General features: G+C 46.8%; 1 protein-coding gene across 1 annotated transcript in view; it reads right to left on the reverse strand.

Annotated features, from left to right (window-relative positions):
* Window positions 1-18,035, reverse strand: part of NIBAN2 (niban apoptosis regulator 2) — a 95,104-nt gene that overhangs the window by 19,286 nt on the left and 57,783 nt on the right. The window contains exons 5-7 of the mRNA XM_060270145.1: window positions 12,157-12,324; window positions 1,069-1,184; window positions 527-631 (exon numbers count right to left, since the gene is read on the reverse strand). Coding sequence (XP_060126128.1) covers window positions 527-631; window positions 1,069-1,184; window positions 12,157-12,324 — 389 coding nt within the window. The remainder of the gene's footprint in view (window positions 1-526; window positions 632-1,068; window positions 1,185-12,156; window positions 12,325-18,035) is intronic.

The raw sequence follows: 18,035 nt of genomic DNA on the forward strand, positions 1-18,035 counted from the left end.
GGTCTTTTGACATTCTGGGCCATAATTATCTTGCAGCTAAATGCGTGGTTTTTTTTTTTGTTTTTTTTTCCCGAATGCAGCCTGGAAATGGACAGGCCCACAAATGCATGGAGAAATTTCTGGCAGAGAAATCCTATTTCCCATTCATAAGGAAAGTAGGGAGACAGAGCTGGGGAACCTGTGGAGTTCCAGATGTGGCAGGGGTCCAATTTTTGCATGCTCCAGCCAGTCCAATAGTCAGGGATGATGGGAGTTGTAGTTCAACAACATTCAGAGAGCCAGAGGCTCCCACATTCCTGGAGCAACATTGGGACATAGGAAGCTGCCTTATACAAAGTCAGCAAATACTGACCTAGCTCTGCATTGTCTACACTGATTGATAGTGGCTATCCAGAGTTTGAAGCAGGGAGTGTCTCTCAACCCTACCTGGTGATGCCAGGGATCGAACGTGGGACCTTGCAGCAGAGAGTTCCATACGTTTACATATTACAGAGTGGGACCTGGTGCATCCTCAGTGCACACTCACCTGGATCCAAACTCTGTGTCTCTCTTGGATTTTGCCCTTCAGGCGGGGCCCAATCATGTTCTTCAGCTCAGGAAGAAGTTCCTCCATCACTAAGTTGCTCAAGACCTGGGTTGGGTATAAAGGTAAGGAAAGGTTGGTTCAATTTCTTGTATTGCTTCCCACAATGAAAAGCCCTGAAACAATTCACAATGAGACTAAGATACAATAAAACCAATCCATAAAACATAGTTGGGTTAATAACATCCACTGATCACACACTGGGAGGTAGAAACAAAGGAAGCTGGCTTAAACTGGGCGAGATTGTTGGTTCATTTAACCCAGTACTGTCTGCACTATCTGGCAGTGAATCTTCAGGTGGAGCTGGGAGAGACTCCTGTCTGAAATCGTGGAGAGCATCTGCCAGTCAAAGTGCTGTAGACAATACTGAGCAGGAAGGACCACTGTTCTGACTCAATATAAGGCTGCTTCCGATGTTCTTATGACCTCAGCTTGTCAAGCACACCTAATAATTAATTTCCTGGGCTGCTCCCTCAAAGACTCACCTGTGCTTCATTGCCACAAAGCATGTCCCATGTGCCATACTGGTCCTTAGACTGGCGGTACATGCGGACGGCATCAGTGAAAGCAGGAGCTTCCACCTTGTTGTCCTCAGAAATACCTGGAAGAGAAAAGGCGAAGGTGCTTTTATTTTTAGGGAGGCATGTGTCAACTCTGTGTCTCTTAGAGCAGTGAGCAGTCTTCTTCAACCATGGGTTCCCAGATGTTGTTGGATTACAACTCCCATCATCCCCTGCCATATGCCATTTGATTACAAGTCCCATTGTCCCCAGCCTGGTCAAGGGAAGTAATAGTACCACACCTAGAATACTGTGTCCAGTTGTGAGCACCACGGTTTAAGGACATTGTCAAGCTGGAATGTGTGCAGAGGAGGACAAGCAAGATAATCAAGGGTCTGGAAACCAAGCCTTATGAACAACAATTGATGGAATTGTCCCATGGAAGATGGAGCAAGCTTGTTTTCTCCTGCTCTGGAGGCTAGTACATGAACCAACAGCTTCAAGTAACAAGAAAGGAGATTCCAATAGAACATCAGGAAGAACTTTCCCACACTAAGAGCTGTTTGACAGTGGAAGAGACTCCTATGAGAAGTGGTGGACACTCCTTCCTTGGGTTTTTTTAAACAACAACAACAACTTTATAATTTGTACCCCGCCAATCTAACTGGGTTGCCCCAGTCCTTCCAATATATGAGCAGAGGTTGGATGGCCATCTGTCACAGATGCTTTAGTTGAGATTCCTCCATTGCAGTGGGTTGGACTAGATGGCCCTCAGGGACCCTTCCAATTCTACAATTCTATGATGGAGTTGGACTACAACTCCCATCATCCCTAGCTCAACGCTCAGGGATGATGGTAGCTGCAGTCCAACACCTGCGGAAACAAGGTTGAAAAACTGCAACCTACAGCAGTCAGGGTCAATCAAAATGATCCTATCCAGTAGGAGAGGCTACCCCAGCCTCCTTGACAGGACAGAAAGAGCAAACAAAGCCCTCTGCCCCAATGCCATATAGACAAATCCTCCATAAAACAAAACAATAACACAGCCTTGCAAACTGGACCCCCTGAGATCCAGTTGCTGGGAATCACAAGAGGGGAGAGTGCTGTGGTGCTCAGATCATAGGCATGTAAAGAGAGGGTCCCAGGTTCAATCCTTGCTGTCTCCAAGCAGGGTTGGGAGAGAGTCCTGTCTGGAACCCTAAAGAGTCACTGCTGGTCAGTGCAAACAATGATAATTTTGATGGACCAATAGCCTAGTTCTGTAGAAGGCAGCTTCCTACATTTCCTAACAAGCCCAACCAGCTGAGGGAAAGGGAGAAGGGTTAAAAAGAAGGAAGAGTTAAACAGGCACGGCTGGGCTGCGCCTGGGCCAGTGTCAGAGTTACAATCACAGCGCTCTGGAAATTTACGTAACATCCACAAAAGAGGAATCCTGTCTGGAAAGGCAAAGATGGAGGAAGGTCTTCAAAAGGGAAATTGCCACATTTTGGCACGGGGGGGGGGGGGAGGGGAGGAGAGGGAAGAGAAAGTGACTAAAAATAATGTGACAGGGGATGAATCACAGTCAGCACATGATTTCTGAAAATCTTTTAACACAAGCAACACCCCCGTAAGGGGGTTGGAGAAAGGGGTGCGTTGCAGCTTCCCAAGATTCCTCTGTGTGTGATTCATTGCTGGGGAAGGGGTAGGCTGGAAGCTTGGGAGCACTTCTCCACAGTCTCTCCTCCCCACCCCCACAAACCTTTCGGGGTAGACAGCTTTCAAATATGGGTGGAATGAGAAGAGTTAAGCCAAGAGGTGGTTAGATCTGGCAAGGTCTGGACTAAGGTTTCAGCAACAAGAATTACAGCCTGGGCACACACTCCACTCTGAAATGGGAGATGGAAAGAATAGGTGTAAAAGGAAAAAAGAAAAAGCAAGAGTTGGCATTCTTTTAATGACCCTCCGAGTCTGGAGTTGGCAGGGACAAACCGTAGAGGGACGGAGGAAAGGGAAGCAGGCAGAGAGCTCTCTCTCTCTCCTTTGAGAAAGGGTAGTCTTAACTCTGTCTTGCCCTTGGTTTCTTTGCAAGGCTCTGAGAGAGGAGGAAACAACAGGGACGGTGGATTAAGAACAACAACAACAAAAGGGGCTGTTTCAACACTGGTGGAAGAAGAATCCCGGATGCCTGGTGCATCACAAGAGCATATTTTCTCTCGTCCTTGGGGAAGGCAAGGAGCTACGCAGAATGTGCCCATGACTCTCTCCTGCCCCCGTTACAAATACTATTTCCTACCCAGGAGGATTCAGAGACACCAGATGTTGCAGCCAACATGCGCACATGCTTGAGATCTTATGGAAAGGCTTCACTTCCTCTACCACCACCGCCACCCTGCATCTCTAGATCCAGCACCACCATCTCCTTAGGAAAATAGGAACCTGCCATATATTCACTGTATCAGTGGTCCATCTAGCTCAGTACTGTCTATAATGACTGGCCATGACTCTCCAAGGCTTCCAGGGACGGGGCGTTCCCAGCCCTTCCTGGAGATGTTGGGAGATTGAACCTGGGATCGTCTGTGTGCAAAGAGATGCCCAGCCATTGAGCTACAGTCTTCCTCCTAACCATAAACTAAGATTCTAGTCCTCATAATTCAGACAGAAACAGGAACACGGGGACCTGCCTTATGCTGGGTCAGAGCATTGGTCCATCTTGCTCAGTACTGTCTACACCAACTGGCAGCAGCTCTCTAGGACTTTCAGACAGGGGTCACTTGGAGATGCCACTGGGGATTGAACCTGGGGCCTTTTGCATGCAACACTGAGCTGCAGCCGTTCCCCTTCAGATAGGCTTGGGAAATAAATGCAGCCATGGATGGAGGCAGGAGGAGGATGGGTGGAGGAAAGAATGAACCTCAGGACATTTCTCTGGCTCCATTTTGGCATATGGGGGTGCAGGGCTGCTGATTATGGATGGCTTCCAAAAGCCAGCATGACCATTTCCCAGGCATGTGACAGAACACACACACACACACACACACACACACACACACACAGAGCACGTATATGGCTGGCTGCCCATCATCCTTCTTGAAAGATTCTGGAAGGTGAGATGATCCAGTCCCACGCCACTGCAGTCCTGCCTGGGGATGACTAGCAATTTTTTATTGCCCAGCAAGACGAGGAGATTTTTGAAGTCACCATTGCCTGAACTATGGTCAAGGTTGTTACTGCTGCTCAGCAGGGCTGGCAGCTCCTGAAGGTTACAACATGAAGCAGGCCTGATTTTAGAGCAGGTGTTGTTAGGCTCCAGCTCACATCAGCCGCAGACCCAGATTTTGAAGTTCAAAACTTCTGGAGCACAGCAAGTTAGCAGAGGGCTCCAATAAGTACCGTGTTTCCCCCTTTTTAAGACGTAGTCATAATATAAGACGTAGCAGGATTTTCAAGCATTTGAGAAATATAAGCCACACCCCGAAAATAAGCCATACCTAAGACGGCCCTGGATAGAGCTCCTGAGGGTGGCCAGCCTCGCTATCGCCACCTCCGCTACTGCTGCCACCCCGCACGCTCTTCGTCCCCCTGTTGTTGTTTTAGTTAGTTTCTCCCCGCTGCAGCGTCTCCCGGGTCCCACATGCTGAAGCGCGGGCAGATAAAGGTTCGCTCCGCATAGGATCGGCCTGCCGCGGCTGCAGACCGGAGCACCGAGCCAGCGGCCTAGCCTCTTTCTCTTTTTTTGCCCAGCTGAGGAGGCCTGCAGCCCCGCCGCCGGAATCGGCGGCTGCAGGGCGGAGCGCTCCGCAGCGCCCAGCGCTGGGAGAGCCTTGCAGCGGGCGGAGCGCCGAGCCAACAGCCTGGCCTCTTCCTGCGCCAGCCGCGGTGGTCTGCCGCCCCGCCGTCAGCACCATGCAGAGCACCCAGCAGCACCCCGAGCCCTCGGCCCGGCCCGGCCAAGGAGGCCTTAAGGTACCATAAAAACATAATTAAAAAATTAAGACATCCCCTGAAAATAAGACACCGTGTGTTTTTTTGATGAAAAAATGTTATAAGACGGTGTCTTAAAAAAGGGGAAACACGGGTACCACCCCACGTGCCTGTTGAGGTGGCACAGTCCATGTGGGTCTATCCCCCATGTGATGCAGGGGTGCAGAACATTTCCTAGGCAACTTTCTGAGTGGCGGGGCCAGAGACATTATGAAAGCAGATTTTACCTTTGAGCTGCAGGCTATGCACACCCCTCCCTCTGCCCTCTGCCCAGGCATGCAGGAGGCGCGATCAGAGTTCAAGCACACATTCCAGCCAGGCAAAAACTCATTAGGAAGGTGCAAAGCAGACCTGGTGAAGGTCTGAGGGCTGGGTGGAGAGGCCAGGACAAGGACAGGTGTGTGTGTGGTAGGTTTTCATAAAGAGGAATAAATAAATACATACATACAAGCATAGAAGGCCAACCTTGCAATCTCTCTCGCACACATGACCTTGTCCCATGGGTCAGTTGCACAACATGCAGCCTAACGACGACTCCTTCATTTAAGGAGGTGGCGCTGAGCCATCTGAGCCCAGCAATAAATTAAACCTTGACTGCAAAGGACATAAACTTAAAATAACAAAACAGCACATGTATTGGGAGTGAACTCTCAAAACGTTGCAGCTTGAAAGAAAGCAGGGAGGAAAGGGAAGGAGGGGGAAAGGACAGGGTGGTTTATCGTAAGCAGCACCGTGGAAGGATCTGCCCAGCTCAGGGTGGGAAAAGGAATTTCAGAGGGAAGTCCTCCCCAAGGGAGTGGGGAGGGGTGATGGATGGCTTTCTAGCCTGGCATTCTAATGCTCTCCCACCCGCACAACGCATTCCACGTAGGCCAGGCAGCAGGAAACCTGCCAAGAGCGAAAAGGAGAGGACAGGATGGGCGGGGATCACCGCATCGAAAATACCACTCTCTGCCAGCAAAGCCTCACCCTGCGCAGGGCAGGGCTGAAAGCCCACAGAGCCATGCAGGAGGAGGAAAAAGAGAGTGGAGGTGGTGCTTGACCCTGCCAGAACCTGCCAAAGCATGCCAAGGACCCACTATGGACAGAAGGTTTGCACAACTTTGCAGTAGGAAGCAAGAAAAGGGTGGGGGGGAGCATAGCTAACAGCGGTTTGGGCCCTAGCAGGTGCTGGGAAGCTCACCTTAATTGGACCTTGGGGAAGGCATTAAGTTGTCCCCAGGTGGGAAAAAAGGCCCACAGCTCCTGCAGATTCTCAGAATCAATCAATCAATATTTGCATGCCCATTCAAAGGAAAGTGAGTGCGAGGCTTGCCTCAGAGAAAAGCTATCCAACAGATCTGCATATTCAAGTGCAAGCACACACAAACACCATATAAATGATCCTTATTTCTTGCACAAGTATCCCTCCTCTCCCCCTCCTCCAAGGTTGGCACTAAAGGAGAGTGAAAGGTAAACTGTGCCCTAGGGCTCACAGGAGTTGTATTCCAAACCATCCGGAGGGCACCAAGCCGGCAAATGCTGCCCTTGTGATTTGATCCAGAGGTCGGTCAGTCTGCAACTCCTGTCAGCCACAGCCAATTCAGCCATGGTCATGGACGATGGGAGTTGTAGTACAACAACATCGGGAAGATGTAGGAATATTTGTGTTGAGAATCCCTTAAACAGAAAATCTCCAGACAACGGGCATCAGTGGAAATGACACTGATGGACATTGGAAGGCAGGGTGAGGAAACCACCAGAGGGGCAGCAGATCCTGATGTTGATCTTTCCTCTCCCCTTGTTCCTGATGCAGATCTTCCATCCCTACTTTTCCCCTGCCGGGGAGTGGGACACTATTTAGAGGTCCGCCTCAGGTCCCAAAATGTATTGGGCCAGCCCTGCGGGTAGGTAAAGCCAGTAACTTAAATGCCCAACCAGTGAAATCTCTGCACTGGCTTGTCTTTACACCAGCCTGTGCTAACCTGCACTTCAGAGGTTTTGGACTGCAACTCCCATAATCCTTGGGCACAGGCCATTTTGGCCGGGGCTGATGGGAGCTGGAGCCTAACAACATCTGCTCTAGAATCATGCCTGCTTCATTCTGTCACCATCAGGAGCCCACACTGCCAGCCCTACCAACAAACAGCAGCAGCAACCTTGACCACAGTAGTTCCGGCAATGGTGACTTCAAGGTTGGATTGTTGCAATGCACTCTATGATCTGGAAGGTGCAGTTAGTACAGAATGCTGCAACACAAATGCTGACAGGAGTGAGGCCCTGTCTGCACATAACACATCTGCTCAGAGAGTTGCAGTGGTCGCCTATCTGCTGTTGGACTAAGTTCAAGGTGCTACTATTATTAATGCCTTTAACAGCTTGGGATTGATTTACTTGCAGGATCGCCTTACCACTTGGCTGCTTCAATCTGCAGATCCAGCACTGTGATAGGTGCTGCATAATACTTGTTCCACACTCCAAATAAATCAGTCTTATAGTGTGGCAGCACCTATTGTACACTCCCTGCCTATTAATATTAGGCCTTTGCTATATTCTTTTTGGGACACGGGTGGCGCTGTGGTCTAAACCACAGAGCCTAGGGCTTGCTGATCGGAAGGTTGGCAGTTCGAATCCCCGCAATGGGGTGAGCTCCTGTTGCTTGGTCCCAGCTCCTGCCCACCTAGCAGTTCGAAAGCACGTCAAAGTGCAAGTAGATAAATAGGTACCACTCCAGCGGGAAGGTAAACGGCGTTTCTGTGTGCTGCTCTGGTTCGCCAGAAGCGGCTTTGTCATGCTGGCCACATGACCCGGAAGCTGTCTGCAGACAAATGCCAGCTCCCTCGGCCTATAGAGCGAGATGAGTGTGCAACCCCAGAGTCGTCCGTGACTTGACTGAATGGTCAGAGGTACCTTTATCTTTACCTATATTCTTTTTGGCACTTGCTAAAAATATCTTTGTTTAGACAAGGCTATCCAGACATGCAGAATTTGCTTGCATTTCATCTCTTTTCAGCCACTGTTGATTTTAGAGATCTTTTGCATCTTTTAAAATATCTTACTTTTACTAGTCTTTTTTTTAAAAAAATTGAGGATGTTTTGTTTTTATATTTTTTGTAAACCGCTTAGAGGTTTTTTTCAATCCAGCAACATACAGTCACAGGAAAAAGGTAGTGCACCCTCTTTGAATACTGTGGTTTTACATATGAAGACATAATAACAATAATCTATTCTATAGCAGGTCTTAAAATCAGGTAAATACAACCTGGCATATTACACTGTATCATTATTTATTTAACAGAAATAAAGCCGAAATGGAAAAGCCATGTGTGACAAACTCAGTACACCTTATGATTCAATATCTTGTAGAACCACCTTCAGCAGCAATAACATGAAGTAATTGTTTTCTGTAGGACTTTATCCATCTCTCACATTGTTGTGGAGGAATTTTGGCCCATTCTTCTTTACAACGTTGCTTCGGTTCATTGAGGTTTTCTGGCATTTATTTATGCACAGGTCTCTTAAGGTCACGGGCAGCATTTCAATTGGGTTGACGTCTGGATTTTGACTGGGCCATTGCAACACTTTGGTTCTGTTCTTTTCTACTTTTTTCTCGCTACAGAACCATCTAGATTAGAAAAAGAGTTGATTCAACCATCTCTCTCTAAAATGTATAAACTTCTGTTGTAGATTTGCTGGTGTGCTTGGGATCCTTGTCCTGTGGATGACCTGATTTCAGTCAAGCTTCAGCTGTTGGGCAGATGGTTACACATTTGACTGTAGGATACTTTGGTATACTGAGGAGTTCATGGTAGACTCAATGACTGCAAGGTTCCCAGGTCCTGTGGCTGCAAAACAAGCCCAAATAATCACCCCTCCACCATGCTTGACAGTTGGTATGAGGTGCTGTGTTTGGTTTCTGCTAAACATGGCGCTGTGCAATATAGCCAAACATCTCCACTTTGGTCTCTTCTGTTCAAAGGACATTGTTCCAGAAGTCTTGTGGTTTGTTATTATGCAACTTTGCAAACCAAAGCCATGCTGCCATATTATTTTTAGAGAGATGAGACTTTCTCCTGGAAACCCTTCCAAACAAACCATACTTGTTCTGTCTTTTTCTAATTGCACTGTCATGAACTTTAACATTTAACATGCTAACTGAGGCCTGTATAGCCCGAGATGTAACTCTTGGGTTTTTTGCAATTTCTCTGAGCATTGCAGGGTCTGACCTTGAGGTGAATTTGCTGCGACGTCCACTCCTGAAAAGATTGGCAGCTGTCTTTAATATTTTCCAATTTTGAATAATCTTTCTCATTGTAGAATGATGGACTTAAAACTGGTGGCCTTAGAACTCTTCCCAGTTCCATTGGCGGCAGCAATTGCTTCCCTAAGAGCATTGTGTCATCTTTGCTTTTATAGAGGTGGGCACACTTGCTGATGATCAATCAATCAAGGGCATTTTATTAGCAGTCCTTGCCTGCTACTTAGCCTCTTAATTCGTATGGAAGCAGTAAGGGTGTACTTAGTTTTTCACACGTGATTTCTCCATCTTGCCTTTATTTCTGTTTAAAAAATCATGACACAGTGCAATATGTCATGTGTTGTTGTTCATCTGAGGTTGTGTTTTCCTAATTTCAAGACCTGCTAGGGAACAGATGATTGCTATTATGTCCTGATATGTAAAACCACAGAATTCAAAGAGGGTGCGCTTTCTTTTCCCCATGACTGTATATATGTTGTGAAATAAAATAAATAAGCAAAACTGCAACACTGCTGCTATTAACAAATTCACCACACACAGGTAAACAAATAATTCTGAGGCCGGATTACAAGAGAGGTGTTCCCAGTTGGCAAGTCTGAGCACTGCTCTTAGGGTTGCCAGACTCAATAGAGGAAAGGACTTCTGTGCCTTTAATTGCCCTGCTCTCTTTTGAGCCTGGAAACCTTAAAGAGAAACCAGCAGACCCTTTGTTTAATTTCCAAGCAAAGGGTCTGCTGGTTTCTCTCTAAGGTTTCCAGACTCAAAAGAGAGCAGGGCAATTAAAGGCACAGAAGTCCTGTCCTCTATTGAGTCTGGCAACCCTAACTGCTCTGCTCTCTTCCAAAGCATCTCTTTGGCTCAAGCTGTGGAGCTCAACAAACTGCAACTTGAGACCCAGCTGTGGAAAAGACACCTCATGTTGCTCACTCCCTATGCCTGGTCAGAATCCTATACTCACAACATCCAAAACGGTTCCCATAAAATAAAATAAAATAAAAAAGTTCACCAGACAAACTTTGTCATGGTTGGCAGAGAGTGACTCAAAGCTGATGAGAAGCAGGGACTGAAACTCACATGGTCTCTTTATAGCCATGCCAGTCCTTCAAGAAGCTTGCAGCAAGGGCCGTAGCTCAATGGTAGAGCATCTGCTTTGTATGCAGAAGGTCCCATGTTCAAACCCCAGAAGCACCAGATCTCACGAAACTCAAACCGCTCGCTACTCTACAATGCACCCAAATGTTTTGTTTCCTGGTAAACTCTGTTAGAAAACCACTGTTTTAACCTCTGCAGCAGTTACCTGCAGGCATTTGGATATTTTCCCACACTGTTTTTCTTTGAAAGTTGTATTATTATTATTATTATTATTATTATTATTATTATTATCACCCCTGTTTATATGAATTTTGAATTGTATTTGGGAGGAAAGGGGAAAAACTGGGCAGGGGCACTTATGTGAGAGAGGGGAGGAAGAAATAAGACAGGTTTATTTAAAATATAAACATGTTGTGAATATATATATATATATTCACACAGCACATAGGTCCGCTATGGAATTTGCGCCTGCCTGAGGTAGCAATGGCCACCATCTTGAACGCCTTTAAAAGCAAATTAGACAAATTTGTGGAGGATAAGGCTATCAATGACTACTGGGCATGATGGCGGCCATGCCCTGCCTCCAATGTTGGATACCTTTACACCTTTCCTTTGCTGGGGATCCTGAGTGAGGAGAGCATTGCTCCACTCAGATCCTGCTTTCAGGCTTCCAACTGGGGCATCTGGTTGGCCTCTGGGAGAACAGGATGCTGGACTAGATGGCCCTTTGGCCTCAGTCCATAAGAAAGAAACACACACACACACACACACACACACACACACACACACTTTCCCACAATGCTCTTCCATACTTCTTCCTTTCTTGCCTCTGCTGGAATAAAAAAGTTGAAACTGCAAGAAAGAAGATCTTGACTGAATATGTCAAGAGCAACTTCCTAGAGGTAAAAAGGCTGTTTAGGACTGCCTCTGAAGGTGGAGCACTCTCCTTTCCTAGAGGAGGCTAAGTAGAAGATACATGCCCATTAATTAGTCAGTCATGCTGCAGTTGACAAAGTCCTACTATGTCCAGAGTGATGGAAAAGGATATCTGCACTGGGTGCCAATCTGTTACCAGGCCAAGTTCAAGGTGTTCCTGTTGGTATTTAAAGCACGCAATGGCTTGGGACAAGTTTACTTGCCCCATATGAGCCCACTTGACTGCTTCAGTCCATGGAACTATTACAGGTGCCACATTAATACTTGTGGCCCCTTACACTTTGGAGCTCCCTGCCTATTGACATTAGGCAGGCACCTTCACTGTACACTGTTTGGAGAACACTTAAAACGGGTTTTTTCTTCAGGGAAGCCAATCCAGACGCAGAAATGTTAATGAGTTTGAATCTCTTCTCCTGTTAATTTTAATTATTGTTAGTTGTGTTGTGTTTTGTTTTTATTTGTTGTTGTTTAGTCGTTTAGTCGTGTCCGACTCTTCGTGACCCCATGGACCATTATTTATTAAATCTGTATTTATATTTCTTGTAAGCTGCTTAGAGATTTTACTACAGTCAAATGTCAAACAAATGTTGTTAAACTAATAAATAAACATCAGGGAACCTGCATAAAGAGATTCAGGAAGCACCTTCTGTTTCAACCTTTAAACGCTTGCTGAAATCTTTTCTATGCCCATATTTCATTAGTTCTGGAAGCGGCATGTACATCATATGCAGGCTCAAACATACAATGTCAATTGAAACCATGGGGGAAATGGAATAGGCTTTTTGTATGAATGCAGCCTCTGCTGCCCACCAAGAGGCTAAACCGGCAGTCTCTGGCTGACTTACCATTGTTGCAGTGGCGCACACAGTCCTGGAAAACGGCTCGCCACTTCTCATGCTCCTTCCCAGTCATCACGCAGAAGTAGTAGTGCCGGGCGTAAGGGTGCCATAGGATGAGAGGGAACTCTGTGGGGCATTTGAAGACAGAGGTGTTGCCCGATTTGGGTGCAGAACCTGGGGGACAAAAAAGATATGAAGAGGGAGAGACAGATGTGACAGTGGCACAGCTAGGAAGAAACCAGCGCCCCTATTTTCAAAGCCTGGCACACATCATGCAATTTATTCCTGACTGGAAAAACACACACAGCCAGAGAGGCCAGCAGACGAGGGCATTTGCGCTCATGTGCTTCTTGTGGGATTCACACAGCAGGCATCTGGCTAGTCGGTTGAGAGTACAGGATGATGGACTTGATAGGAAGATCTCTGTTGCTACTTTGCATCATTCCCCATGCTGAATCTTGCCTCCCTCCCAAATGGGTAATTCAGTCACTTCCTAAACACAAGGAATATCTGGCCTCAAAGAAGACTGCCCATTGCACCTTTGCACATTGCCACTCCCTGCCAGGAAGCCAGGGCACAGCAGAAACACACAGAGAAGTGGAGTCATCAGGGGCTGGGGAAAGCACATTGTTCTCTCCAGTCATGCCTGATACACAGAGTGTGCAAATTCCCTGCTCATGCAGACAGGTAGCAACTAGCAAGAACTACCTTAACTTTCAGGAGAGCTAACCCATCACATGCCCATGTATTCCCTCTGTGGGGCAGCACTACTTAGATTGGAGATTCATTCAGATCACACAGAGAATTGGGTCCCTCTCAGTGCTAGCAATGACAAAACCTAGACAGCATCTTAAAAAGCAGAGACATCACCTTGCCTACAAAGGTCCGTATAGTTAAAGCTATGGTTTTCCCAGTAGTGATGTATGGAAGTGAGAGCTGGACCATAAAGAAGGCTGATCGCCGAAGAATTGATGCTTTTGAATTATGGTGCTGGAGGAGACTCTTGAGAGTCCCCTGGACTGCAAGAAGATCAAACCTATCCATTCTGAAGGAAATCAGCCCTGAGTGCTCACTGGAAGGACAGATTGTGAAGCTGAGGCTCCAATACTTTAGCCACCTTATGAGAAGAGAAGAATCCTTGGAAAAGACCTTGATGTTGGGAAAGATGGAGGGCACTAGGAGAAGGGGACGACAGAGGACGAGATGGTTGGACAGTGTTCTCGAAGCTACGAACATGAGTTTGACCAAACTGCGGGAGGCAGTGGAAGACAGGAGTGCCTGGCGTGCTATGGTCCATGGGGTCATGAAGAGTCGGACACGACTAAACGACTAAACAACAACAACAACAGTGCTAGCAACACATACTTTGGCTCTTCCCCAAACGGGTGCCCTCCAGATGTTGTTGGACTCAGCGACTGCCATTGGTCCCAGCCGGAATGGCCAGTTATGATGGGTGTTGTATTCCAGCAACATCTGGGAGGGCCACAAGTTTTGCCATCCTCCTCCTTACAAGGTCACTGTCAGAACTGCAACCAGGGAAAGCACATCAATCACTTTCGGACCCTTGAAAGTGCTATACCATTGCTGGGAAATGTCAACGTGTCTGGGGGCCAAACGTGTCTCCCCTTGCCTTTTTAGGTGACTCTTGGAAGCCTCCCCAAGCCACACCCCTCTCCACAGGCCACACCCACACAGGCCCTGTTTCACACTCCAAGTATTTTTGCCTAGCTGGAATGTGCTCTTGAATTCTGATAATGCCTCTTCTTTGTCTGTGCGGAGGGTACAGAGGGGAGTGTGTAGAAACCACAAAGGAAAAATGAAGTTTGTTGCTACACCCATCACTGGCACGTGGCCCTCAGAAGCTGGTCCAGAAGCGAATGCGGCACGCGGGTGGGAAAAGCTTCCTTGCCCCTTCACTATGCAAAAGTGCAGTAGTAATTATTGCCATTGAAGGGCGATGCAAAGAAACAACAAAAGAAAATCCGATTAAAAGAACTGGCATATTTTAATCCACCCTACCCATTCAAGGAGTAAGTCGGAAGCCATGCTTGGATTCCTTACCTTCCAAGTCCCGGACTGCAAAATCCGGGACTGGCAGCCGTGTGACACCGGAAGTTGCATCGATGTAACTTCCGGTGTCGTTTTGCCCTTCTATGGGCACCAAAAATGGCCGCCGCCGGCTTCGAAAGTCGCTTCTACGCATGTCAGGAAGTGCGTCGACGCAACTTCCGGTGTCGCTCTGCCCATCTATGGGCACCAAAAATGGCCGCCGCCAACACCGGAAGTCGCGTCTATGCACTTCCGGACATGTGTAGATGCGACTTTTGAAGCTGGTGGCAGCCATTTTTGGTGCCCATAGAAGGGCAAATCAGAAAGAAAAAAATGGCCGCCGGCAGAAGAAAATAACGGAGAAAAACGGGAGACGAAGTGATACGGGGGACCACCGGGAAAAGGTAAGTAAAAACGGGGGGTTTCCCGGGGAAAACGGGGTACTTGGCAGCTAAGGGATTCAGTAGCTTGAACAGGAGTCTTAGCAAGAGACAGCAGATTAAAGAACTATATAAATGTTTCTACGGCAAGGCGTAGATTTGTCTAGATTTGTCTGCCACATGCTGCTGAGGCCAGGCAAACATGCAACCCATCTGCCCCTTCTGGATTTGATTGCAGATGGCAAGCTCCCTGGAGGCCAAGCAAAGGAAATGGAAACATCTGGGAGGCAGGGACTGGGGGAAGGACCATAGCTAATGTGCTGGATCAGTGCATGGTCACAAGGATGGACTGGAGCTGGCGCTTAATAGAGACAAGACTTGGGGGAACAGGTTTCTCGCCTTGTGGGTGCAACTGGAACTGCTGCTGCCACTCGAGGCAGAGATGGCCACGCTGACACAGAGTGCCTTCTGTCAAATCAGACTAGTGGCCAGGCTACAACCCTATTTGGATATAAATAACTTGGCTGCTAGGATTTATGTTCTAGAAACCTCAGGGCTGGACTACTGCCATGCTCTTTGCATAGGGCTGCCTCTGAAAACAGTGCAGAAGCATCAAAATAGTCCAGCAGCCCAGCTGCCGACAGGTTCAAGGCAAACAAACACATAGCACCATCTCGGTTAACAGCTACACAGTCCAATTCATAGTGCTTGGTTGTCATATATACATATATATATATATATATATATATATATATATATATATATATATATATATATATATGCATAAATAGCATTTTTATTGGTTCTCCAAAATGAAGAAATAGTTTTTGTTTTGTTTTTTAAGTTAGAGGCTTACATATATTGAGAAGTGCTGGTTTTGACCTATAAACCTTTATACAGGAGAAACTTGGAAAATTAGAATATTGTTGAAAAGTGCATTTATTTCAGCAATGCAACTTATTATTTTTTCTTTTTCTTTTAATTTTTAGAAATGCTTTCTTTTGGAAATTCCGCAGTAATAAAACAAATAGTTACCATAATACAAAAATAAATGAAGATAAACATCGCTATTACATTTCATTAATTACATTCCATTTATAATTGACCCGCCTAATGACAAATGTTGTTGTTGTTGTTGTTTAGTCGTGCCCCAGGCATGTTCCCCTTTTCACTATGACATGTTGAAAGGTGTAACATTTGTTGTTGTTGTTTAGTCGTTTAGTCGTGTCCGACTCTTCATGACCCTATGGACCAGAGCACGCCAGGCACTCCTGTCTTGCACTGCCTCCCGCAGTTTGGTCAAACTCATGTACGTAGCTTCGAGAACACTGTCCAACCATCTTGTCCTCTGTCGTCCCCTTCTCCTAGTGCCCTCAATCTTTCCCAACATCAGGGTCTTTTCCAGGGAGTCTTCTCTTCTCATGAGGTGGCCAAAGTATTGGAGCCTCAGCTTCACAATCTGTCCTTCCAGTGAGCACTCGGGGCTGATTTCCTTCAGAATGGATAGGTTTGATCTTCTAGCAGTCCATGGGACTCTCAAGAGTCTCCTCCAGCACCATAATTCAAAGGCATCAATTCTTCAGTGATCAGCCTTCTTTATGGTCCAGCTCTACTGGACCTACTGGACCTACATCACTACTGGGAAAACCATAGCTTTAACTATACAGTGGTACCTCGACATCCGAATGCCTCGACTTACGAAGGTTTTGACTTACGAAGTCGGCAAACCCGGAAGTATTTTCACCGCGTGTGCGGTCCATTTTGCTTCACGCATGTGCAAAATGGACGCTTCGACATCTGAAGGTTTCGACTTACGAAGTTTGCCACGGAACGGATCACCTTCGTAAGTCGAGGTACCACTGTACTTTAACTATAGACCAATGATTTGTGGTTGTTTAGTCATTTAGTCGTGTCCGACTCTTCATGACCCCATGGACCATAGCACGACCAATGTTTTACCCGTATCTAAATAAAAATTCACAGATCAACTAAACCCTGCAACCATCATAAATCTCCTGTGCTGTTCACACCAATCCTTGATTTCCCTCTGCACACTTTCAGCTCTTCGGCCGTCAGTCCAATTGAATAGCCTCAGCTGTTCCCTGAAGAGGTGACCTCATCACCCCAAGCGAGAACCTGCCAGGCCCTGGGCAGCCAGCCTTTCTCCAAACAAATGTCTTTTCAGACTTCTTGGAGGTACTGCTTGGAAACGGACACGCCTCCTTGCACCCCACCCACCCACCCACCAACCATACTCCCTGACCGCGGTGGTTTTACAAGCCAGTCCCACACAGCTTGTTTCAAAGCCTGGCAATTCACACAAGGGCCAGGTAGCAGATTTGCTTTCCCTTGTGAGCCGAGACACTAGCGCATCTCTCTCTCACACACACACACTTGCAAAACAAGGAGAGGGCAGACGACAGGCTGCAGACGTTATGGATGGCAATACAGTACAGTTATCGTGTCCAATGTAACGTTAATGATTCAATCATGATCAAGACGCTGCATGCTGGGCATCTCTGGTCTACAAATTAAGATAAGAATTTAAGAAGAGCCTTGCTGGATCAGGCCAGTGGTCCATCTAGTCCAGCAGGCTGTTCTCACAGTGGCCAACCAGAGGCCCATGGGAAACCCAGAAGCAGGACCTGAATGGAACAGCAGCTCTCCCCACTTGTGATTCCCAGGACTGGGACGTAGAGGCACCCTGCCTCCGGCATCAGAGGGAGAACATCTCCGCTGTGGCTAATAGCCACTAATAGCTTTGTTCTCCATTAACAGATTAGTTGAGGCTACCAGAATACTTCCTATATCCAAATGAGGTATATTATGTAGCCACATCATATTTTAGATCAAATAGACCAGACTGTGCCACTTCACAGCCTCATTTCAAAACGGAGGCAGATGCTTTAGTAAGCAACTTGTTCCCGATAATCGAAAGGGCCTTAATAATCGTAATTAAAACAAGAGGCTGGCCAGCCATTAGAGCTCTGGAAATTGTTTGCGGCTTGAAGGATCAACATTCTCATCCAGAACTGAGGTTCAGTTTAGAACGGGGATCCTATATACCAGGAGTGGGGAACTTTATTCAGCCTGAGGGCCACATTCCCTTCTGGGCAACCTCCTGGGGGCCAAAGGCCAATAGTAGGCAGAACCAGAGGCAAAAGTGGGTGGAGCGAAGAATTTAGATTTTACCTTTGACCAGTAGGGGAACGTCTACAATAGGGTGATGACTTTTTCATTTTTTTCCTGTGGCACAAATGGATGAACTTTTGCCTATTAATGACTAAAATGAGGTATATTCCATTGAAATATTTAAAAAGGTTACACACAAACCATTTTTAATTTTTTTGTATGCCGTTTTACCATTTCATAAAATTGTATTAACAATTCTATATATATTTCGTATCAAATTTGGACACAACACCACATTCCACAATGGGGAGTGTTCTTAGCAAC

This window comes from Zootoca vivipara, chromosome Z (assembly GCF_963506605.1).
Source record: "Zootoca vivipara chromosome Z, rZooViv1.1, whole genome shotgun sequence".
NCBI classification, from domain to species: domain Eukaryota; kingdom Metazoa; phylum Chordata; class Lepidosauria; order Squamata; family Lacertidae; genus Zootoca; species Zootoca vivipara.